The 25,051-nt window shown below is 39.9% G+C and overlaps 1 protein-coding gene across 2 annotated transcripts in view; it reads right to left on the reverse strand.

Moving 5' to 3' along the window:
* Positions 1 to 25,051, reverse strand: part of LOC108088669 (LIM/homeobox protein Lhx1) — a 54,183-nt gene that overhangs the window by 14,339 nt on the left and 14,793 nt on the right. Inside the window, exons 2-3 of one of the 2 annotated variants that reach the window (XM_017186602.2) lie at positions 21,275 to 21,470; positions 20,048 to 20,274 (exon numbers count right to left, since the gene is read on the reverse strand). In XM_017186602.2, the coding sequence (XP_017042091.1) occupies positions 20,048 to 20,274; positions 21,275 to 21,470 (423 nt within the window). Of the gene's footprint in view, positions 1 to 17,516; positions 18,905 to 20,047; positions 20,275 to 21,274; positions 21,471 to 25,051 lie in introns of those variants that run through there. The other variant, XM_017186603.2, reaches the window with a different exon arrangement.

Below are 25,051 nucleotides of genomic sequence, written 5' to 3' on the forward strand. Positions count from 1 at the left end.
TAATCAGTTTGGAGGAGTGTTCCGAGCGTTTGGTCGAGTGTCGCAGGATGCCGCAGAGGTCCTTCAACAATTGACCCGCAGACAGAGCCAACGGAACGGAAACTTCAAGTGTTTGCCAGCATCGCTTGCTTCAGAATGCTTTAAATGGTTCAGATGCCTCGAATAGCTGAACCGCTTCGCTTGGGTGGCTCAAGTGGGTGGTGGTTTAGAGCCCGCCAAGGAAACAGCAGAAAAAAGTGAAAGATCCCTGGTCAGAATCGAATGGCAACTCGATTCCATATGGGCGCTTTAAGTTGTTGTAAACACATGTTAATAAACACAACGCGGCGAGCGAGGGTTGTCAGTACCAGTAGCAAACAACTGGCTCGAGCATCACTCAAATTAACTTTGAAAACCATTCAGGAACACTTCATTTGATTGCCGCCGGAAAAGCGGGGGAGATTGGGAGAGGGGGTGGTGGTTTTCCACCCCCTGGTTTTTTCGGCGACCCTGCGGCAGTTGTTGTTTGTAATTGTTGTTGTAGCAATAGCAATTATACCATTGAAGCAACCCTCGGCAGCCATAAAAGTTCAAACACTCATTTCGCGCTTAGAAAAATATTTCCTCGTAACCTCGTGGCCTTCTGAATTTTCTGCCCCCTCCGCCTCCGCCGCCGCTTGCTCTTCTTGTTTTTCTTTGGCAAACATCCGCATCAGCATCCGCATTCGCATCCGCATCCGCAATCGACATCCGACATCCATCGAGGAGGATGCCGAACAAGTGCCGAGATCCTTGAGAGCTGAATCATTGGGCAAACAAGCAGGACAGCAGCAGGCACATAAATAAACAACAGGCGCCGCCCGTTGGCATGAATCCATCATTGTGCGATTTCCCTTCCCCCTTCCCCCTTCCCCCTACCCCCTTTTCTACCTTCCCCCTTTTCCCTTGGATTTTCCACTTGCCCTGTTTGCATAGTCAAGTGCAACAGTTTCCAGCTTCGGCCTCCAAAGTCCTGAATAGATTTTCCCTTCTTTGTCGAAGATCTCGAAAAGGTTGAGTACTTGTTGTTGTTGGTGGTGGGGGAAAAACTGAGAGGGAGGGGGAGGTTAGAGGGGGGTATCACCTGTTTTTCGACGGGGATGGTTGCCACTTGCCACAACAGATCGCCGCTTGAAGGCGAAATGTGAAAGGGAAAGCCGAATGGGAAGCTTTACAAATTTACTTTACACAAATGCCATTCTCTATTTTTAGAATTTGTTTAGCAAACTAAAAGATTTTCAGTAGTAGTTTTTCACTTATAAAATATTTTGTGGAAAACAAATTCTATTTAATATATATTTTACTACACAATTCAAATGCGCATCTGCAATATATTCTTACATTTCAACTTTAATTATTAGGCCATCATATATGGTATTTTAAAGCACAATATAAAAGCCCAAAACATGTTAAAAGAAGCCCAAATATTTACTTTCCTTTCCTTTTTCCTTTTTTTATTGCTTTAAACAATAAAATGCTAAGAGACACCTGGTTTAGCTTGAGTTTTCACTCTTTGCAAATCATTCTTGGCTCGCTCTAAAAATCCTTTCAATTCAGGTCATGTCCAGGCACCTTAAACGAATTTTCCCTCCGCAAAGAGAGGTAAAGGTAGAAAAAAATGGAAATGGAAAACCACCTTTGGAAATAACCCATATCATGTTCGGTGAAAATCGAAATTCCCCGTTGAACTTTTCGCCACCCCGAAAACTTTATTGCGCCACGTAAATAGTTTTGTCAGGACATCGAATCTACCTGTCATTGCCTCATCCGTGAAGGGGAGAAGGGGGAGCGGGGGATGTCCACTGGAGGGTGGTAGTGGGTGGCGGGTGGCGGGTGACTGGGTGGTTGGGCCACCCCAAGGACCAAAAATAAACGGAGAGCGATAGAGGAAGGAAGGAAGGCAGCAGCCACCACCAATCGACGTAGACAAAGCGCACACACATTAATTTCGAATTAGTTTTGCATCATGTGGTTCACGATGCAGAAAAATCGAGGGGGGTTTTTCCTCCGCCTCCCCCTCCTCCTCCTCTACTTTCCCCTCCTTTTTCTCATCTCTAGTGCTCCCCAGCATTTTCAGCTGGTTTTCCTATGCTCGTTCGCTTTTCTCCACCTCGCCTCGTGTTTATGGGCAACTATTAAGTGCACAACGTAGTGCGGCATGAAAAATGCGGCATGGACGTGGAACAGATCGCTGGATTTTCTACATGAGCGCGTTCTGAAAGTCGTTCGCCCCACCAACACATATATACACATACATATATATATATATATATATATATGTACTGTATCGCATATAGTCATTCCGGGTTCTTCCCATACTCCATTCATCGGACCAAATCCGAGGGGAGTCTCGAGTTTGCCGGCTGTAAAATTAGGTTAATTCCTGTCAGTGCGTTGCTGATTTGAATTGTCACAGAAGAGGATATCTACACTGCGCGGTTGTAATAAATGCGCAGCATTATCCACCTGCTAATAAAGTGTTCCTTTTTCGATGAGGTCTGGTCCTTCGGGGAGTTGTTTGAAGGGAAGTTCTTAGGGAGGAAGTGAGGCAACCCCTATCATCAGTTTCTATTCGGAAGTTAAGTAAGAAGTTGATTGAATTTGAAGAACTACTCAATTGTTTCTGACTTTTTGGTTATGTGAAAAGTTAACAACAATTAAATGGCAATCAGAACTATCTTGACAATTCATTAGGATTGTGAAAGGGAATTTTTAAATTATATATTTATAATAATGAATATGAGAAGTTGTTATGCATGGGTATTCATATTGAGTTAAATAGAGGTTATACCAGTTAAGTACCAGTTATTCTACGTTATATATTTTGTTTTTTTTTTATACCTTTCCAACACTTTTTATCACAGTGCATACACTTATGCACCTGGTTCTCGGTTTCGTACTCTTTGGCATGGGATTTACCCGCACTTTGAGTGCCATTCGCATTGACGTTCGCTGACGTCTCCTGCTCTTAACCCCCCAGCAGCCCCCCTTAACCCCCCTGTGGGCCCCGGTGAGCCCCTCTTAACCCCCGATTCGCCGCACCCCGATCGCGGCTTAGTGACGACGACTCTAATCCCTGACTGCCTGTCTCTCATCCTCATCCTACATCCACATCCCCAACCTACAAACTCGAACACGTACCATATATATATATATATATATTCGCAGATTCGCAGATTCGCATACAGTGAGTCGTGTATGTTTCTGCTCTTTCGCTTTTTTTCTCGGGGTTTATATTTTCCTTTTCGTCTTCTACTTTTTTGCACATGACAGTTACGCAAGAAAAGTGTCAAATCGAGTGAGTTGGCAAATGTTATGCAATCCCAGCTGGGATCCGATGCCCGATGCCCGATAAAAGCTGCCAACTGATTTTAAGAATTTTTCGTTCGCTTTAAGGCTAGAGAATTCTAGTTTTTATAGGATTTTTAAATTAATATTAAAGGTTTAAAAACTGTTACTGTTCTTTTGATTAAATTGTTCGATTAGACTAAAAAGTAAATATGAAAAAGGTATTTTTATTAAAAAAAAGTACTATTATACTTTAAATTAAATATGGTTACTTTGGAGAAGTAGAAATCAGTTCTTTGTGACCCAAATTAGTATAATTTTTAAGGCCAGTTTTCAACTATTCTTCAAGGGCTTCCCGCTTAATTTAATATTCTCCGCTTAGCCTTTAAATCCGAAATTGGATTTACCAGGAACTAGACTAATTTCCCAATTTTCCTTCCATTCGTTTTCGCGTGTCACTGACAGAGTGATTTTTTACTTTGAGCCCTGCACTTTGATTTCGTTTCGGGGAAACTTTCCGTTTTTTCCCCATTTCAAAGTCATCAATTTGCTGCGGCGTCGTCGTCTGTTGGCATTTAGTGCCACTTGAGCGACAAACTGGCCAACGTCATGTCAAGGTCACACAACCGCACGAATATATATATATATATGTATATATATAAACAAGTACATGTATATGTAGAGAGAAGCCTTGGGTCATTGGTAATGAGTGTCCAAAGTTGTCCAAGTTGGGGAAATTGTTCAAGTTGCTGCCCGGCAGTTTGCACTTAATTTCTGTTTGTGTGTTGCGTGCACAAACATTTAAAATTTATAGACAAACAGGCGGGTCGTCTGCCACCCAGTTCACCGCCCCCTTTTTTGTGGGGGGGGGAAACTCCACAGCCACAACCGCCCCGCTTTTCCGATTTAGCCACTTGGCATGCTCAGTCAAGTGGAAAGTGTAGTGCCACCCCCTCGGCTGCCAAATGAAGTCGCTGTGCCCCATCCACTGGCGGTGGGAAACCCCCTTTTCCCCTTTTCCACTTTTCCCCTCGGCGGAAAAGCCCCTTCCCCCAAACACCGACCACATCGATGGAAATTGCTCCTTCTGTTGACTGGTTCACGTTCTTCACGCTTTGATGCGGCATTACAAATCGTTGTGGTATTTGTTGTTGCCGCTGCACCCTCGCAAATAGTTGCACACACATGCAAACACACACACAAGCACGCACACTCAGACACGAGCAAACACACACGCAGTTTCACTGAGAAAAAATAAGGTTTAATACTGAAAAAACAAATGGAACTAGCTAAACTATATAACAGATATTTTCAAGTTTCCTATAATTTATTTTTAGGTATTTTCGTATTATAAATTATTATTTTATTATTATAAATCGATTAAAAATCTTTTAATTTTAATAAGAATTTTGATTTGTTTTTTTATTTTTGTGAACTACAATTTTAACCTATAAAAAACATGAAAACATTTCTTTAAAAAATTAGGAAATGTAAGCTCCCAGTTCATAGGTAAACCATAAAAATCTCTTAAAAAGCACCCCCTTTTCGCTCAGTGTGTGGCATTTGTTTAATTCATTTGTCGTTGCCTTGGCTTTGGCTTTCTGTTCAAAGTTTTGCAGCCATATCTGTCTCGAAATTCGTGGCCGCCGCTCAAAGTGTCAGGAACAGTTTTTGAGCCTTTGTGACTTTGACTTTTGATGATGTTTTGAGCGCCCCAACTTTAGGAGAAAGGGGAGGGGAAAGCGAGGGAAAGCGTTGGGGGGGAAATCAGACAAGTTGGCTCAGTTCGAACTTCGTTTTGTTTGACACTTTGCTGCAAACAATAAACTTGAAGTTCTTCCTGGCGAGAAAAAGGGGAACGAAAATGGGGTAACACGAAAAGCAGGGCAACAGGCAAACTGTCAAGTATGGAATCCTTACGAATCCTTTAGGAATAGGAGAATTTCACTCCAACAGAAAAGCAAGTGGAAATTGCAGACCGAGCAATGGAAAATTATTATGTAGGAATCAAAGATATGAAAACGAAATAAATAATTTATCTGCCTTGAAAACAAAGTATTTATTACTTCAGGAAATAAGTTATGATCTTAGAAGTGTCTGATGGATTTTCTAATGCTTTCTTCAAAGCCATTTTTTGTACATTTGCCAAGCCAATAGAAACTTTTGCTTCTCACCGAACGTCTCAGCCCTTAAACCCCATTTTGCCAACTGAAAATCTTTATTTTGATTGGCATTACGAGCACAATAACTTGGGTATATATGGTGCATAGGTGTGTGTGCGTCTTATGAATGGTTTAAGGAACGAAAAGGGAAAAGGGGTTGATGATGGGCCGGGAAAACGGCACTCAGAAAGGCGAGTACGCTCTGTTACCTTTTTGGGCAACAATCGCCTTCGGGTTGTTGTTGTGCCAAATGTGGCCTGTCCGCCTGTTTGTTGCTTTTATTATTTCAAGCAGTTTGCGGCAGTGCCACAAGCGACAATCTACAACAACAACAACAACAGCAACAACAAGAACAAGAAGCAGGAAAACAAAAACAAAAACCGGCCGCATTTTGTGGGCATTTGTAAAGTGATCCCTTTTTTGCCATGCTGTTGGTTTTACAGCCAGACAAACAGGCACCGAAAAAGGACCAAAGGACCTTCTCCCTTTTGTTTTCCGCGCCTGTTGAAATCGCTGTGGCTGCACTCAGAAAAATATTAATAAGTTTTAAATGCCTAACATTAAATACAAAATATTCTTTCATGAAACAGGTTTCCAAAAATTTCTATTTATCGATATTTTATTAAAGAAAAAAGAAAGTCCCCCAAAAGAATTATTATAACCAAAGTAATTGAGAAATGGTACAATTCTCAAGTTAAAGGTACATAAATATTTTACAATCCTTCAGATATCTTTTCTATTTTTTATTTTTTCAAGTGTTTGATGTTGCTGCTGCTTTTGTTGTGCTGCTGTCATGATGTTACTGATGCGCCTAAAGCAACAGGATTTCGAGGCTCGCGTTTTTCCCCTGGAACGCGTTGAGCTGTGCCAAAAAGGATTTGCCTCCCCCCGCCCCCCTTGGATTCCCTCACTTCCTGCCCGTTCCGTTGGCATTTAACATTTTCTATATACATTTCTATATATATCTCGCGCTTTCTCTCTCTGAAATTGATACCAATGATGTTCTGGCCCTACTCCTTTGCAAAAAAAAAAAGTAAAAAAGAAAAAAACAGAGAAAAGGGAAACCGTTTTGTTTTTATTGTTATTGCGTATGTTGTTGTGTTATTCTTTCATTTCAACGCGCCTGCCGTTCGGGAAAAACGAGACGAAAGGCGAAAATTGAAGGAGGAGAAGGAAGGCCAAGCAAAGGTGAACTCCTTTTTGGCGAGCGACGAACCGACTGACAGGAACAACAATAACAACAGCAACAACAATGAAAACAACAACAGCAGGAGCAACACAAGGAGCATTGCCAAAAACAAAATGGCGTCGTTCTGAGCCACGGAAAAAGGAGCAGAAGGCGGGGAAGTTTAAGGACTTCTTCCCCTCAATATTTTCTTGGTAAATGATAAAGGCGGTTTCCTGAAGATTATCTAAGATACATTATTATAAGTATTAAACAGCAATTTAAAAATGAAAATAAATATTCGGAAAAAATATTCATAATTTTCTATAAAATATTGATAGAGAATTGAAGAAGTTTTCTTCTCAGTAATGTTTAAAATATTATATCTTCAAAATATAATATTAGGATAATAAATATTACAAACGAACAAAAATTATAAATATTTAAATATTATACAAATATTTGACTGCTACCACCAGGTATTCCTCAAAGATTGCATACATTCCGCTTATAAACCCTAAAGTAAATCTCAATCCCATCGGTTTACGAGCAGAAACCGCATCCGAGAAGGGAAGTTGAGCAAACAAAGACGGCAGCTAGCTGATCCCGAGATCAGCAGATCGGCAGACCCTACGGATGCTATAGACCAGGCCCACACGGCTGACAAATATGTTGACAACGCAACATGAGCGAGGAGCCAAAAGGACCACACAGATGCAAAATAAATAATAAAGAATAAAGAAAACCGAATACCGAATACAGAATACCGAATACAGAATGGGATTGCAAATGAATTGATGCGCTTTGTTGACTTTTGTCAATTGGGATTATGCCCCGGGACTCATTGGGTTCCTCTTTTCGGGCCGAAAGCAAAAGAAACGCAGCCATTGCGATTAACAATTGGCTTAAAACCGTGCCAAACAAAGTGTCGAAAAGCGAGCCTAAGCCGCAGGTTCAGATACCGATTCGGGTTCGGGCTCGGGCTCGGGTTCAGATACAGATACAGATACAAATACAAATTCAGATTCAGATTCAGTGAGGCTCTGGCCCAAAAACCAACGAAAAACGATCCACAGATCGCGTTCTGCTGTCGGATCATTGACGAATGGGACAATAACAACTTTGTCTACCTGCCCACGCGATCGAATATATATATATGTGTGTGGTGTATATATAGGAGGCAGGGAGAGGCAGAGGGGCAAAAACGAGGCAGATCAGAGATCAGCGCGCCTAGATTATTATGCCAGTCAGCCATCCGTCGGGGGATTTGTAAAACAGATCTTTTTACGGATTAAAGGCGAAACCACAGCAGCGGTGGCGGTGGCGGTGGCGGTGGATTCTGCGGTTATGACAAAAGACCCGCAGCCACACAGAGAGAAAAACGGGGGTACAGTAGTTAGAAAGAGTTTAAAACGATTTAAGAAATAAATGAACAGTTTATGGATACAACACTCAACATATTTCCTAGTTATATGTTAAGCAAAAGGTTTTACAAATGTTGAATGATTTTTCAATGAAGTCCCTATTTCCCACAGTGCACATGTTTATGGCCTGATTATTGAGCTTAAAGGCACGAGCAATAAAACCAATCCACATCAGAGTCTCCAATCTTTCGAGAGAACTTCCGCAAAACGATTTAGTTTTGGATACCATTAAGTTATTTTGGAGGCGGGGTCAATGGCATAAAACCGCAGAAAGTGAAAGTAAATGAGTCTCTTGTGGGCCAACACAATATTTGTCTAAATTGGAGCAATTTGGGTGATTTCTTTCCAGCTAATAACAAGAAGTTGATGAATAGTTGGGCGGCAAAATGGGATAAATTAATGGAAAATTGTAAGCTAGATTGAAGTAATTATGGACATGGCTAAGCAGTAAGTATAAATAACTGGTAAAACAACAGAATTTATTAAGCTATAGGCTTATTCAAAACTGAGCTATCAATTTTCCCCTCAGCTTACTTTATTTTATTTAAAAATTCATTGAAAATGAAATGTATTTGCAAAACGAAAGCCCAAATTAGTTCGCATAACATTGAGACTATCCCAAAATTTGCAAATTTCCCCCGGTCACCGACTTTCCCTTTCGCTGCTCCCAGATTTCGGTGTTGTTATAGTTGGATTTCCCTTTCTGTTTGTTTTCCCAGCCGTATTTTGTTATTACTATTTCAGTTTCGGCCCCGCGCTGTCAAACATATCAATTTCAAAGCGAATTTTCCTCTGGACCGGCTATTGCCATCTCCCTCATTCTGGCAGAGGGCATCTCTTTCTATTTGTCCCTGTGTTGTTTTATTTGTTTGTCCATAAATTGTCTGTCAGCATTTCTGCTTTTGTTTTCCTTACTAGATTTCTGACATGTTTTTCTTGCTCCGCCAGCCAACGTACTCGTATCTCGATTTTTTTCAGGGTTTTGTTATAACTTTTGATGGATTGCATGCAGAAAATGCCATAACTGAAAACTGAAAACGGAAAGCCGAAAAACGAAAAACGAAAAACGCGCAAAGTTCAAAATTATAAATCACACTCAAATTTGTTGGCAGAGGCAACCAAAATACAGAAAAAATACAAGAAAAAATAAGAAAAGTGAGCTGCAAAATTTATGATTTGTCGTAAACAAGAGTAACAACAAATCGATTAACACATAAAACGAAAACAAGAATTAACTCCAACGATTTGTGACACTAATAAATAAGGCGGCAACAAAGGGAGCAGCATTATCTTGCCCCTTTTCTCCCTTTTAACTTTAAACTCACTTCATCTTCCTCGGGGATACTTTATGGGATATGCGAAACTTTTATTTATTTATGCTTATTGCGTTTATCATTTGTGACATTTGCATAGCGCCGGCGTGGGCCAAAATGGAGAAATCCGGGGAATCAGTGGAATCTGGGGATCCAGGGGAAAATAAAGGGGAGCCCGAGAAATTGTCACAGCTTGCCCGTTTTTATTGCCCCAACCAACTCGCTGGCTGCAGCTGTAAAAATCTGCGCAAATTTATGCGCAAATGAATTGTGCATTTGATGTCGGCTTACAGGAAAAAAACGAGGAGTGGGCGCCGACTTAAAAAATTGCCACAAAAAAGGTGGAAACCCAAGCAGCAGGTGATGAGATATAGCTTCGAACTGCTGCAACTTAAAACTGAACTAGGAAATAAACCAATTATGGTAGTTTTGCCAGAAACTCAAGGGGGGCCACCACAAAATCTTCGAAAAATGTATTTTCCGATATAAGAAAAAGATGGTATGCAACTTTGTTATAGGCCTAGAAACATGAAAGAAAATGCAATTCCCGTTAAGATAAACCAATTTTTAGCTGTTTTATGAAGGTTTTACCAATAAAAAACTGCAAAAATCGAGCAAAATATATGGTAAGGGGTACCCCTTACAAAATTTTCAAGAAATTAAAAAATTTTTATTTTCCTTATTTCGAAAAACCTGGTACACATTAGTTTAAAAATGCTTCAAAAACGAAAGAAAATACAACCCTTGTTAAAATAAAATGAGTTTTGTCCATTTTATACGGGTTTTACCAAAATAAAATGTCTAAAAATTCAAAAAATCAATTTTGCCAAAATATTTAAGAATTTTAATTCAAAATTAAATAAATTTTAATTACTACCGGAGATCGTTAACACTAGTATTCATAACTAAGCTTCCTTGAATTGTTTTCAACACCTGAAGTTATTTCTGAGGTAATTCAGTCGTAAGGTCACTGCCTAATAAATCACGAAAACAAACCCAAATCCAACGACCTAAAAGTCATATTTCAAATGATTCATTAGTTCCACTGCTCGGTTCATTCATCTTTTTAGCACCTACATCCAGACGCAATCTTCACTTGATCTCGCATTTCAGCAATACAAAAAATAAAAAAAAAACATTAAAAAAAGTAAAGGAAAAAATACGAGAAACGCTGTCACAGTTTTTCGTTTTCTCTAGGCGTAAAATGCATTTAGGCCTGACCCACATTTTGTGGTCTACTGCCCCGCCCTCGTCACCTTGCCAATAATCGCGTACGTATGTTTTCCTTAGCTCTTATTTTTTTCTATATATATATATGTTTTCGCGTGCCATTTTCCAGGGGAAACTGAACTGAGTCAGAGATTCAAAAGATCGGATGGTTGAGATCGTCGTCGCCGCTTGAAAAACTGACTCATTTCCATTGGCAATCGTGAGTCAGGCGTGGAAAACGTGGAAAAGCTTGCCGGTTGTGTTGGGTCCTGAGCTGTAAACCGTTTTGTTATGTCATTTATTGCCGCCTATTTAACGTTTTTTCAAGCGAAAAACTTTATTTTCACGCGCATTACGCAAAAACGCGGAGAATCGCGGAGCGCAACAACTGTGACTCCAAAGTCAGGCTCCAAAAAGTGCTTCGGCAGTAAAAGGCCATTAAAACTAGCTCCGAAGTGGCCGTTAAAAAATAAAGCCAAACTAAAAATAAAATAAACATTAACTGCTCCCCAAGTGCGGGCTTTGCGAGATAGAAAAAAGACAGAAACCGAAACCGAAACTGAAACAGAAACAGAAACTCACTTCGAATGGGGAGTACTCGTAAAAAATACTGGAGACTGGAACAGGTTCGAATTTTAAAGGGCCAAAAAAGGGAAGGGGGAGGTGACCCCGACAAGTGGGTTTGGGTCTTAAAATTTATCTATGCTGCAATGGTTTCGCTTCAGCGGTTACAGGTGGGAAGTATTTGGGTTACCCAAGATCGGGTTCAGTTCTCATTGAGGTGTTCTCATTTTTATCGATCTTCGGGTGACTAATTGCAGTCCCTAAAAAGATTAAGTTGGTTGGAAAGACTTTTGATATAGTAGAAGTCTCATTTAACTCACTATTAAATATATACAATCTGGTTGCAATTATTAAAAGGGTTTTACCATTTTAATTACAACCTTTAAAAGCTAATAAAAAGAACTGCAAACAAAACAGAAATTGTCTTCCCTCAAATGCCATCGAAAAGCCATTCAAAACATCCTTGAAACCATATAATACCCTCGACTCCTCGGGTTATCTCCCCCAAACATATGGCCAGCCATATATCATACATATTTATACAAATATGAATTATGAGTGTGCAAAATAAGAGGAAGCTCAAAAGGGAAAAACGCAGCCAATGGCAAAGATCTCGAAGGCGCGATAAGAAAAAACCACCCCGAAAATCGGAAAAACGCCGGGGAGGCGGGAAAACTTTAAGCTTAAAGAGCCAGCCATTTTCAGTGTTTGTATTGTGTTTTATTTGCGAGGCGCAAGGAGTAGGGGGAGGGGGGGAAATAAAATAAACGAGGGAATCGAAATCGATTTCGTGTATTTCGAGTGCTTGGAGTCTTCTTCTTCTTCTTCTTCTTTTCCTTCTGCCTTTCTAAGCTTTTCCAAGGGGCCTTAAGCCAGTGGTGGAGCCACCCGCCCCCCCTCCGCTTCCCTTTCCCCTCCCCATCCCCCTTTCGCCCTTCCCTTCATTTTCTTTTGCCTCCTTTGGCAGACATCATTTTGCACACAAAGCTCTGCACATTTCCGTTTCCGTTTTGTATACATAACCTCAATTCACATTTTGGCATGGCCACCCTTAGATGCCAACCCCCAGTGGCGTTCCCTCTCTTTCTCGCACCCCCTCGAATAGCATGCCCCCCCTTTGAATCCCCCCGCACATTTTGCGGCTGTCTCTTTCTTTGGCAAATGCCACCTGCAGCAGTTTTTGTGAAGCTTTGCGTGCTTTTGGTTTCGACAGTTGGATTTGTGCTGTGCGACCTCAGAATAAAGTCCTTCCAAAGCACCCCCACCCCATTCCCCACCCCGCCTTCCACTCCTCCACTTTTCCCTTGCAGCTTCCTCTCGCCTTTTGTTTCGTTTTTCTTCGCTTTTTGCGGCTGCTGTTTTCTTTAGTCAGCCGCCAACGCCAAATCCGCCAAAGCAAGCCACCCCCAAAAGCGCCACCCGCTTTGCCACTCATCGCCACACACCACTGCCCCCCCTTGCGCCAGCACTCCCCTCTATCTTTGGCTTTCTCTCAGTGTATCGTGCCATCTCGCTTTTTGGGCCATTTCGTTTGTTGCCATCTCTTTTGGTTTTTGGCCCGAGGCCCGCCTTTCTTTTTCCCCCCTTCGTTTTTTGTGTGCAGTGTGTGTTGTGTGTGCTGCCAACGTCGCAGTCGACGCTTATCTGTGCCGCCCCGCCACCCACTCTGTAACCCCCTTTTTTGGAGGGGGAGAGGGGGATGGAGAAGGGGGTTCCCGAAAGGTTTTCCCTTATTTCTTTGTATTTTCAACTTTATTTTTCGGCTGGTGAAAATGTTTGGCCAAGCTTGAAATATGACACGATTACAAGTGGTGCTATAAACACAAAGAAATATATAATACTATATATGTATATTGGAATCCTTTATAAGTATGATATGGTATTTAAAATAATTTTAGGTTCATACAACAAATAGTTTGTTTTACTGAGTTTTTAATTGAAGTTTTCCAACTTATTTGTTTTCTTTTCTTTCTATTTAGCTTATATTTTCTAAGCAGAATTTTCCCTGTGTATTAACTCTTTGGGTCGTAAATCTTCGTTGCTTTTGGGGCTCGAATCTGGGAAAAATAGCTCCTTAAAGTGCTGCACTTAAAGCACTTTTATGGGGATCCACCAAAGGCCGAAAACCGAATAAAACAAATCAGAGACAAAAGCCAAGTGGAAACTGAACACTGAACACTGGAAACTGAAACTCGCTCATTGTCATTATCGGGGGACTTGATTTTGTTTGCTCATCAAGTTAACCCCCTAAAAAGCCAAGAGACACTCAATTTTTGATTGGAGATTTATGGGAGAAGTTACGAGTCCGCTTTCGGCACTAAAGTTCACTCGAGTCAGGAAGACTTTGCTCTAGTTTTAACGCCTCTCGTAATTTGCCCCAACACATCATCAAATGTCTGCCCCTTAACCCCCTAAAGCCTCCCTGAACCCCCGAAATGCCCCCCCAAAGTTCGTTTTAGTTAGACATTAAAATGCTGAAAATGCTGAGAGAGAGAAGACCCTTTTTTATTTGGCTGTTTTTCCTTTTTGGTGTTTTTTTTTTTTTTTTGTATCGTCTGGGCCTCGTTTTCATTTTATTTCGGGGCCTTACGAGTTTTGTCATTAAGGCGCGCAAGTCGTTCAACAAATGCCCCATAAACAATAAACAATAACAAGTGGGCAAGTGTGTGTGTGTGGGTAAGAGTTATTACCCGAAATAAAAGTGGGAGTTGGGGGGAGGTTTACAAGCCCTGCGACAGGTTGAATCGAAATCGATTAAGGACCATAGAAATATCCGTGATCTAAACACATTTTAACTAGCAAAAAGGGATGCTTAATACTTTGTATTATAATAATTAAAGTAGCATTAAAGGGCAGGCGGTTATGGCCCTCTGAATTATTATGGTCTTGATTTATGGACTTCCCCCATTTATATTTCTCCCCCCGAATATTTCCTGCTAAAATGGCGACATTTCCGGCACAGTCAGTGCCAAAAGTCTACTGGCCTTTCCACCTTCGGGCGTTATAAATTTTTATTTTTATTTCGTTCCCTCTGGTCGCCACAAATCAAAGCGGCGTTTTATGGAAAATAGTTGGCAACAAACACACTCGCACACACGCACTTGGCCAAATGATTTACGAAGGCGTTGAAAAGGCGTTAGAAGAGGAAGGTACCAGTTTTTTGGTTCGCTTCGGCTTCGGCTTTTTACTCGCTTTTTTTGTTTTTATCGCACATCGGTAAAGTATTAAATTCGTGGCCCCAAAATAGCCGCAAATTTATTATCCCAACGAGCGTACAGTGAGAAAAAAAGCATTAAAACGAGCAGGGAAAGTCCATTGGAGGGGAAAGGGGGGATGTTGTGGTCAGTCTCGTGTATAACAAAGAGTAAAAACCCAGAGAGTCATAAAAATAAAAAATAGCCCAAGTAAATGTCAAATAAACTTTAACGGTTTTACTTTTTTCCTTCGGTTCTTCGCTTTTTTATTTTATTTTTTTCTCTACGGCTAACAGATTGGACCACAGGCAGCCGCAGCAGCCAGAGCCATAAACTTTTCGGGCTGCAAGGCCCGAGGAAAAAAATATAGTAGGGGAGAGTGGGGCATTGTCGTCACTTTTTTTTCAATTGCGAAATTTGTTGATAAAATAACTTATTTTTATCATGTATTATACATGGTTGGATTCGGAAAAGATCTGGCTATAAAATGCAGTAAGTATTTCGGACATCCTCTCATTTGTTTATTAATACGAAACTGTTATCTGAAAGAAGGCAAAATTGGAAAATTGAAAAATCGTGGGGCAAAGTCGTCACCCCCCTGGGGCAAAGTCGTCACATAGAATAATGAATGCAAATATAGGTACCCATGTGCACAAAACTATTTTAACTTGTCAAACACACATTTATTGATATTCATACATATAAAAAAGTGGAACACTATACCTATTTTTTGCAAAAATTTGACACATTCAGATCTAAGTGAAGGATAGAAAGCAAAAATCAGAATTTCTTAAAGATTTTTCTTTGGGCGACCTCTTTTTTAGAATTTTATTTTTGTTTGAAGAACATTTTGGAGAAATTATATTTTATATTTAATACTTTACATAAACAATCACAAAACAATAATAAATTGATACGAGTTTGTATTTCAGACTGAGATAATACAGTGACGACTTTGCCCCACCCGTTGAGTGACGACAATGCCCCACGCGACATTTTTTGATAAAAACATGAATAACAAATCGAAACTCGAATCAGCTGTTACACAACCTACCATATCGTGTTCGACAAACATTTCTCAACAATAATAACTCACCTTTATACTTCTTTGATCGAAAATGTACTTGGAAGAAAAAAAGTTCTGCGCCGGAGAAAAATTACTTTTGAGGCTCCGAAACACTTTCTGATGAATAAATAATTATGCATAACCTATAATTCTACCAAACTCCGTCGGTAATGTAGGAATAGTGCAATACACTTACGCTAAAAAAATTGGGTTGGTAGCCCTTTTATTTTTTAAAATAATAGCGAGTGACGACTTTGCCCCACTGACGACATTACCCCACTCTCCCCTACATATAAATACCTATATAGCTGCGGATAAATATATATACACGCAAAGAAACAACCAAATTGCAACAGAAAATCCATTTAAAATGGTTTGCCATTAAATAATTTGAATGTCTCACAAGTAAATGTATCATAAAACATAAACTGCAAAAGCAACGAATGAAGTTCAACTTTTCAATGATTCATTTTATATTCCAGCTATATAAACATGTTTTTATTTCTGTGCATAAATACATATAGAAGCCATGTAACCAAACTGACTGAACAAAAACTGCCACCGCTGCAAAAGCTGAAACTGCAAATAAAACAAAAATAAAAACTCCTAGAGAAAAGAAGAAGTAGCAACCGCAAGGCGAATCAAAGGGGAGGCGGCAGAAGAAGGAGGCGATGGCAAGGGGGGGGGTTGGGGGGCGTGGCAGAGGGCCAAGGGCGTAGCTGAAGCCAGCGATTTAACCGGGGTCCCATCGAGAATAAGAGTACTATATTACGTGACCAGCCGGCAAAATGACAACCGTAAATCTGCGGTATATTTAATGTGGTTGAACGGACTTAAAGAGTGGAAGGCGAATGGTTGAGTTTACCAGAGGATATACGACAAGGAGCTACCCATCAATTTGATTTATTTACTTCAACTTGCCAATGAAGTTACTTTGAATACAATTAAGTGCTGTATTCTCTTCGAAGAACAGATAGTTGAAAGGGTTTAAATGAATAAAATAGTAAACTTTTTAGTTTAGGTACAAAAAATGTAAGAATTAACATAGGGAAAGGCAAATCTATACTTTTTTACAATAAAATTAATAATACGCCACGTTGCCACCCGCAAAAAAAAAAACAGCTTTTAGCACAACAAAATGACTTTAAAGTAAAATTGACTTTAAAGAAAGAACCAACAACAACAGCTGCTTATCGCTGGGAAAAGATAAAAGTAAGGAGATGAACTTTCGGGACTTTTGGCCATATGCGTTTGACCCTTTTGGCCGGCAAAACAAAACCAGAAAAAAGTAGGCGTAAGAAAGCAACAAAAGCGGCAACAACCACAAAAGCAAACAGGACAATAAAGCAGGAGGCATCAAAGGCGAAGAAGGAGAACGTGTGTTTCTGTGTGGGTTCATAAAAATGTTGTTTTCGGCCGTCATAAAATAACAACAGAATCCCTCAAAAACAACCGGCCAAGTCTGAGCTAAGGTCGTTTAAGGGTCATTAAGTACGCACATACAATATATATATATATATATATATATCCTTCTATATGGACAAGGACTCCCACATGTTTACGCCTAAGTGCCGTAAGTCATTTGAAGTGTTGATGATAACTCACAAAGTTTAAGGCTTAAAGAGAACGGGAAAAAACCGAAAAGTTGGCTAATTCAATTGCGAAAGGGTCGCGTTTTACATCTTAAAAAGTTAATCCCAAAACGCAAAAGCCATTAAAATTGTAGAAATTGTAGAAGAATATAAACTTTAGCTTCTAAGCATGAGAAATTTTAAAAAACATTTACATTCGCTTTTTGCGCTTCGTTTAACTGATATTTTATTATCACAAATATTTGTACTTATTTCCTGCTTTTATAATTAAAATGGATCGAAAAAATCTTGGAATAGTTAACCTTGTATCGTTGAAAAGGATTATAAATTTAAAAACATTATGAACGGGGAAGTTAAAAACACTTGGCAATTAGTTTTATCTGCCCCTTTTTTCAGCACTTTATGAAACCCATTCCGTTCTTTGACTACCGAGTTTTATCTCAAAAGTTTTGCTCCATTGCACTTTGTGTTCCCTGCTTTCTTGGCTCTTTTCATTTTTTATTTGTAGTTTGATTTATTACCTCAGTTACGCCGTCGCTGGCCGGCCATTCATTGTTGTTGTTTATCACACAGCAAACAGTTTAATTTATATGACAAGCAATAAATTGACGCGTCGAGAGCGGTGACAAAAAAAAAACAACATCACAAAAAAGTCACACGTTTCCGCTTAAAAATGTTGCTCTTTTTTGAATGGTTTTTTCCTTATGATTTTTAGAGTTGCCATTGCTTTCTTTGTCAAAGAGGCGTATACTTGATGTGTTGACACTTTTGCGGCAAAAAAATAGTTGCATAAATTGTGTGGGGCTCGTGTTGTGGCTAAGTGAAAAATCCGTTGCACGTAATTAACGCAATTAAAATCAAAACATTAATGACCTGCGCTCCTTTTCGCCTGACGCCGCTGTCGACTGCGACGCAGCTGCGCAGTCAGCGTCGCTGCAGCGATAAAAGCGGCAGACGAGCTGCGTTTGCAGTTTTGCTCCGAATTTTTGGTAATTTTTCACTAAGTTTTTTCGCTCATAAAAATGTTGAAAAATTGTAGAGGAAATAAATAATAATTATTGTTGAATTATTGGCTGGGAACTTCGGAGGCATCGAATTATTAATGGATGAAAAAAGAGAGAGAGTCGGAGAACCGGGTGTAAATTTTTGCCTACTTTTTGGGGCTCGCAGCCATTTTGTTCTGCCTGCGTCGACTTCAGCAGCAACGTCGCCTTAACATCTTGCATCTCGCTCTCTCTTGTAGTCGGCGAATGCGCAGCTGCGAAGAGCAGACTCTCTCTCATTCGCCGGCTCTCTCACCCTCGTTCTCTCGCTCGCACTGCTCTCTTTCTCCATGAAAAGTGAGAGAAAATGGCAGCGTTGAAATATTTAACACCGCTAAGTATGCTACGAAAATGTTTTTGCCAGAAAGCGAAACAACTTTGGAGTATTTGTTGTGAATTTTGCTATTCAAAAGGAATGTATAGAAATTATACTTCCTAAAAAATAAATGAAAGCACATAAATTAAAGGTAGAAATTTAAGCCATTAAAAATGTCATTTCATGGGCAGAAACAAAATAATTTATTATTTTAAATAAAGGGCTTGGTTCTGTTGCAAGAGATAAAATGCAATGTTCCCAAAATTGTGGCAACCTCAATAAAAATCACACTTTTTATAGGCGTGTCTTTAAACCTTTAATTGCTGCTTTGGCCAGTGAAAACTTGGCAAACGTCAAATAATTATCCGGCCAACTTTAAAGCTTAACCCATGCTCGCACACACTCACACATACAAGCACATCCTTTAAAACTTCGCCGTCGAGTGAAAAGGGTAAACAAAGGAGAGGAGGGAGGGGCTCGTTTTGCAGCTGCTTTTGGCTTTAATGCGTTTTCAGTTTTTCCCAGCTGCCTTTCCATTTTGCCCGCCTTTTTGTTGAATTTTTCGGCACGAAAGGAATGCGAAAATTATGGCAAAAAAAAAAAAACTCTTTAATGGAGATGTTTTTCAAAAACGGTATTTTTAAATTAGCGTGGAATGCAAGTATGTTTGAAAACAAAATTAGGAAAAAATATTTATTAGGTAACTTGGCTTGTAATTTTAATTAAAAACTATTCTTATCATTTTACATACAGAAAAGACATGAAAACACTCTACGATAAAGAAAATAGGATAATTCCTGATGAATGCTTTTCCAATTTAAATTTTCTAATGCAAATTCCTCTCTCCAATTTTAATAAGTTATCTTGCTATGTGTACTTGCGTCGCTTTACTCGAACTTTGTTTTATTTATGCGATTTGTGTAAATATTTGCCAAGCATTTAGCCCCTGACTTTTGCACGGCCTTCTTGGCACCGCAAAAATGCAGAAAATATATTTTACGGGATTACCAAAGACAACAGCATTCGCAGAGGCCCCCTCTGCAGAAAAAAGAAGAAAAACTCGGCGCCCTGAAAAATCAACAATCAGCAACAACAACATCCAACATCAACAGAAGGCAAAACAATGGCAACATTTTCTTTTATTCCCACGGTAATTTGAATGCCAAATATTTCTATGGCAAACGATAAACAATTAGTGCAAACAAATAGACAAACTGCGTCAGAAATTAAAATATTTTTGGGCAGAAAAGCGTGGCACAAATTGCGCCTAAATATACCCAAAAGCGTTCCACGTGTCGTATGCGTAATTTTGTATTTATTGCTGATGGAATTGCAGATACGTGAGGGGCTTTACGATCCAAAGAGGGACAGAAGGGGGATGCAAAAGGGAGGGGAGGGGAAGGCCAACTCTCATTAGCAAAGATGAGCCCCAATTGGGATGTCCGGAAAATTTATGGTGGCCTGATTAGGCCTCTCCAATAAATAGAGAGCAAAATGTTGGCCCTAAAAATCTAGATACGTACATCTACGTGGATTTTCCAGTAATTATTAAAGAGAAAGTTGAGGACATAGGGTTGGTTTTACTTTATAAGTTAATGTGTAAATGAGAGCCCTAAAATATATTATTAAATGGACTATATATTTCCACTTCCTTTTCAATATTTCTTTTTTGAAATGTATTTTAAGGACTTACCGCTCAGCGAATTGTGGCCGCAGGATGGCGCCTTGCCCAGCAGATAGTCGTCCTTGCAGATGAACTTATTGTCGTCCAGCACGTAGAGCTGCTCACCTGTGCTCAGTTGCTTGCGGCAGATGCAGCAGGTGAAGCAGTTCAGGTGGAAGACCTTGTCCCTGGGCTTTCGCACCAGATCCGACGGCGCGATACCCTGGCCACACCCACTGCACTTGGTGCCGTAACGCCTGCGGATGGAAAAAGCAAACAACAACATACTTAAGAAAGAAATACAAAGATGCGAGAAATATATGAGGAGTTTTTCAAGAGATTTAAAAGGTTTAATTTAACAAGAATGCATTTTTATTGAAATTATGTATTAACTTTCAATGAGAGAATCCACAGCACTCAAGATATATATTTTTTTCTTTACTTTCCTAAATATAAATATTCTATAATATCCCTTTAAGTTTATGATCCCATTCCATTAAGAGAATCGCTTCCTAAAACGTCTAATTGTTCTTCCTGATTGAAGTTTCATCACCAGCTTATATTTTGCAATAATGCCAACTCTTCAGAAGCCTTTCAATCCCGATTCAGGATTCCATTTTCCCCACTTCGAACCTTTCTCCCTGCTAAATGGCTTTTGTCTGTCGCCGTCACTTGTTAACCTTTTCCAACTGGCCCTGATTGATAGGATATCTCGGCTGCCGTCCCTTGACTTTTCCCCTTTTTTTTTTTTTTTTTTTTCTCCATTCAGCAAGCCAAGGAACTGCAGGATTTGATTTCATTTTGATTTGCTCAGGTATTTTGCATGTTAATTGCTTTCGCCAGCCATTCTCGAGATTTTTCCTCTATTCCCACGGATTTTTTCAATTAGCCAACATCGTCGATGGAGTGAATTCAAACGGAACACAAAAGTCGCGATTGCCAACTTGACTTAATTGCTTTGGTTTTGATTTTGATTTCTGCCCGCCTTTGTTTCTATTTCTATTTATATTTCTACTTCTGTTTTTGGCGCTTTGAGCCTTTGAGTCGCAGAACTATTTTAAATCAAGAATGTCAGCGATTGCCGAATGACTTAAGGGGTTTTTTAAATGCGTTTATAAATCAATTCTAAAAGAAAAAAAATGTATATAACTACTTTCAAACTACGTAGTCTTTAAATATAGAGAAAAGACTAAAGCTTGTTGATAAGCTTATAATAATTTTATTAATAAATAATATTTGAGCTTGGCAAAAACTCACCTGAAGAAATCGTTGCGACAGTAGAGCTTCGATTCGCGGCTGAAGCATTTGTCGGTGAGCGGTTGGAGGCATTCACAGCAGCGGACGCAGGATGCGTGCCAGGCGCGTTCCAGGACATTCAGCAGGAACTTGTCCAGGATGGGTTTGTTGCATCCGGCGCAAGGATCACCAACACCAACGGGCGGTTCACTGCGACCTAAAGAAGAAGGAAAATAAAGATTATTATTAAAGATATATTTATGTGTATTATATTTATTTCAACAAATCAATAAACATTCATTAAACTGTTTTGGAATTCAAATATAGTTTCCTTTGGCTTATTATTATGCTTAAGCAATTAGCTGCATGACCTCCAGTGACCTTTTAATAATAATGGCCAGTCAAAGGAAAAGCGGCGGTCAGTTCAAGTGGAAAACGGGAAAGCGGGAGAGCGGGAAAGCGAGAGCACTCAACTGTGCGTCGGAAAATCCTTCGAGGCGCAAATTAGCACCTCGCTCTGCTTGCCTCATTAAGTTTGCACATGTGTGAGGGGCATACACACACACACACACGTAACCCCTCCTCCCCCTTTCCCCGGGTGTTTCCCCAACTAAAAGGTAGAACACCTGTAAATGAGCAATTCCCAGGTGCGTGGCCTTGGACGGATGCAAACATTTGAGGATTTACAATTTGCACTTTGCATTCTGCACTTAGATAAATTTGACAACTGGCCGCAGGGGGCGGCAAAAGCACCCGGTTTTTCCAGCTACTCTGCTTTTTTGACCATCACTTTTCATCACTTCCCGGTCGGTTCACCCATTTCCCCCCAAGCCATTCACCTTTTTCACCGATGTCCGAGTGCGACTCTAAGTAACTTTTAGGAATCCTGTTTGTGGGAACACTAAAAATAATTTCTGAATTCCTAGCTTAAATACATCCAAATGGTTCTCTATTAATATTTAAAACTAATTGAGGAAAATGTTATTTACTTTGTAGTGATCGTTTTACTTTCAGCATAATTTTTTAGTAATACTTATATTATTATATCTTCTTAAAAAAAAGAAAAAAAGCATTTATTTGCTGTGCAGAAATCTCGTTTGGTATCTTCCACCTTGTTAGTTCTGCCAGAAAGGGCGGCATTGGGGGCGTGGCACATGCGTATAGATTTATATATATCTATACCTATATAATATATATGATATATACAAATTTGTGTGTGAATCGAGCGAAGTGCAACCGAATAATGATAGAGGCCAGGCTAAAATGGAGCCCCGAGGCCTGAGAAACTCGAGTTCCCAAAGAAGGAGGGAGAATCTGCAGAAGGAGTGGAGAAGGAGGAGAAGAGGAGGATGAGGAGGAGAAGGAGGAGCACTGGACAAAGGAGGAGAAGCTGGCGAACAAGGAGCAACAAATGCTGCCTCCTTTCGCAGTCAATCAGTCAATGGAGTTGCAAGAGGCGAAAATATTTTTGAAAAAAATAATAATAATTCCCCAAAGATGAGCAAACGTTTGTCTTCGTTTGTGGAACACTTGCAGGTGGGGCCTTTTGGGGGCGTGACCAGGTACAAAATATATATAAACACAACAAAAAGAAACCCAAAAACAAAAAAAATAACAGAACCAAGGAGTCAAAAAAAAGCAAACTTGTGTGTGAAAATTTTGTTTTCATTCAAAAAGTTTTCGAAGAACGCGGCAAGGGGAGGAGGTGATAAAAAGAGGAAGAAGGGAAGGAAGGAAGAAAGGAAGGCTGGCAACGTGAATGGCGAAAGGAAGTGGGAGGGATATCGGCTAAAACCAAAAAAAGAGGAGATGGCTAAATATGATAACTAAAAACAGGAGAAGTCAAATATAAAATACATTTTGAAAATTTAAAAAGGATTCGTTTAAACATCAAAACATTTGTGACTATTGAAATTTTAATATTGTAATATTATCAGCATAAAAAAATAAACAAAATAAATATTGAGATAACTAAGAAGTACCCAAAACTATAACATTTATTAAATTAGTAATTACAAAGACCAAAGAAAATCCAAAGCAATCAATAATGCGGCACTGGAGAAATGGAGCCCCGCCTGGGAGCCTCAAAAACAAATGTATAAATATTTCGGGAATTTCGCTAAGGAGCACGAAAAGAAGACAAATTGAGGTGGATGACGAGCAGGATTTTCTGCGTGGATCTGCTGCCACTGAAATATATCATATTCCGCAGTCTTCCCCTCCCCCTCCCAAAAAAAAAAAGTTCCCCATCTCCTCCCACAATGACCCACATTAATAAAGCTTAGGGAGCTGCTCTGCCATCCCATTCCCATGTTGTATTTCTTTTTTTTTTTTGGGTATACCGCCTGTTACTCATACGCCCCGTGCAACCGACAGTAGCCACTGCCTCGAGCGAACTGATAAAACCGAGGCGAAATGAATGAATACGAAGGAGGGGAACTTTTCGGGACGACGAGAAGCAACGACAGCAATGCTTGGCCATTATAAATGAGCAACTGACACACTGATTGATTGACGAATTGACTCATTTTCGCTAACAGAAAGCCCAAAAAGAACAGCAACAGAAGAGGAAGCCCGAAGAACAGCGAAGAATTATAACGAACATCCTACCCAACAACAACAGCAACAACAACAACAGCAACAACAACGAAAGCAGAAGCAACATCATCGCAAGTGGCAAGTTGCAAGTTTCAAGTCCAGACCTTGCCGCATATGTCAAAATTGACGGATGTTATCAATCATTTCATGCCGCTGCAGACAATTTTTAATGAAGGTTATAGACGCTTATAGACGGAACGAAATGGGCGGGACGAAGGCGGGGAGGCGACTCCAGAAAGAAGAAGAAAAATAAGAAGAAGAAGAGGAGCAGCAGCACCGTGGAGCGATTGTCTTCAGTTTGGAGTTCGAGTTCGAGGCTCAATGAACTAACGTACACGAAAAAGCGTTGCGAAACTTGGCTTAAATGTTGTTCGTGCTGCCGGTTGTGCATGTTGTTCAGATTCGGGTGTCGTTGTTGTTCTTTCCCCAGATTACTGATCACTGATGATGTCGTCTTTAACGGAGTTATTTTACTAATTGTTAACTGGATCTGTGGATAACGTTATTATTCTTTTTGCTGAAGTTATATGTTGGTTTTTGGTGCTTGTTTCGTATTTATTGTTCAGGATTAATGGTTTAATTATTCTGTTTGAAATGCTTCTACCAAATGTTCTTTCTGGTTTTAAGATTTCTCATATTTTTATATAAAATGTTTTTTGTGGAGCAGTTCTTTGTAATATTGGTTCATGGCTTAGTAATTGTTGAGCACTTGCTTTAATTCATTTAATTCACTGTCTTTGGGTTGTTAAGCCGCCTGAACCTATTAGCAATTTCTTCAGCCGCCTTCGTCTTCTTGCCACTTTTTCGGCGCTTTCATCCGGGCTCCTCTTCAATTTTTGTGTATTTTTTCATTTTGGCCCTCTGTCAGTTGGGTCCGGCACCTTGGCGGCTCTCTGGACTTCACTTTTCGTGCCTTCTGGCGCGTTTTTAAAAAGCGACAAATTGTTGTTTGCAGACGCCGACAACGTTGTTGCTGTTGGTGTTTGTGACGTTGTTGCTGCCGCTTAAGTGTCGCAATTTAAATATTGTTGAGTGCACTTTCGGCTACCGTTGGCCATTTATTTTGCGCTGAAATTTATGTAACGATGTGAAAAATTGCCCGCTACTGGAACGAAGCGAAATGTCTCGGCTCTAGGCGCTCTTCGACTCTCTTCTCGATGTATACTCCTTTTTCCTCCAGTTCCCAGGCAGAGAAACAAA

The sequence above is a fragment of the Drosophila ficusphila genome, unplaced genomic scaffold (genome assembly GCF_018152265.1).
Source record: "Drosophila ficusphila isolate 14025-0441.05 unplaced genomic scaffold, ASM1815226v1 contig_198, whole genome shotgun sequence".
Lineage (NCBI taxonomy): Eukaryota > Metazoa > Arthropoda > Insecta > Diptera > Drosophilidae > Drosophila > Drosophila ficusphila.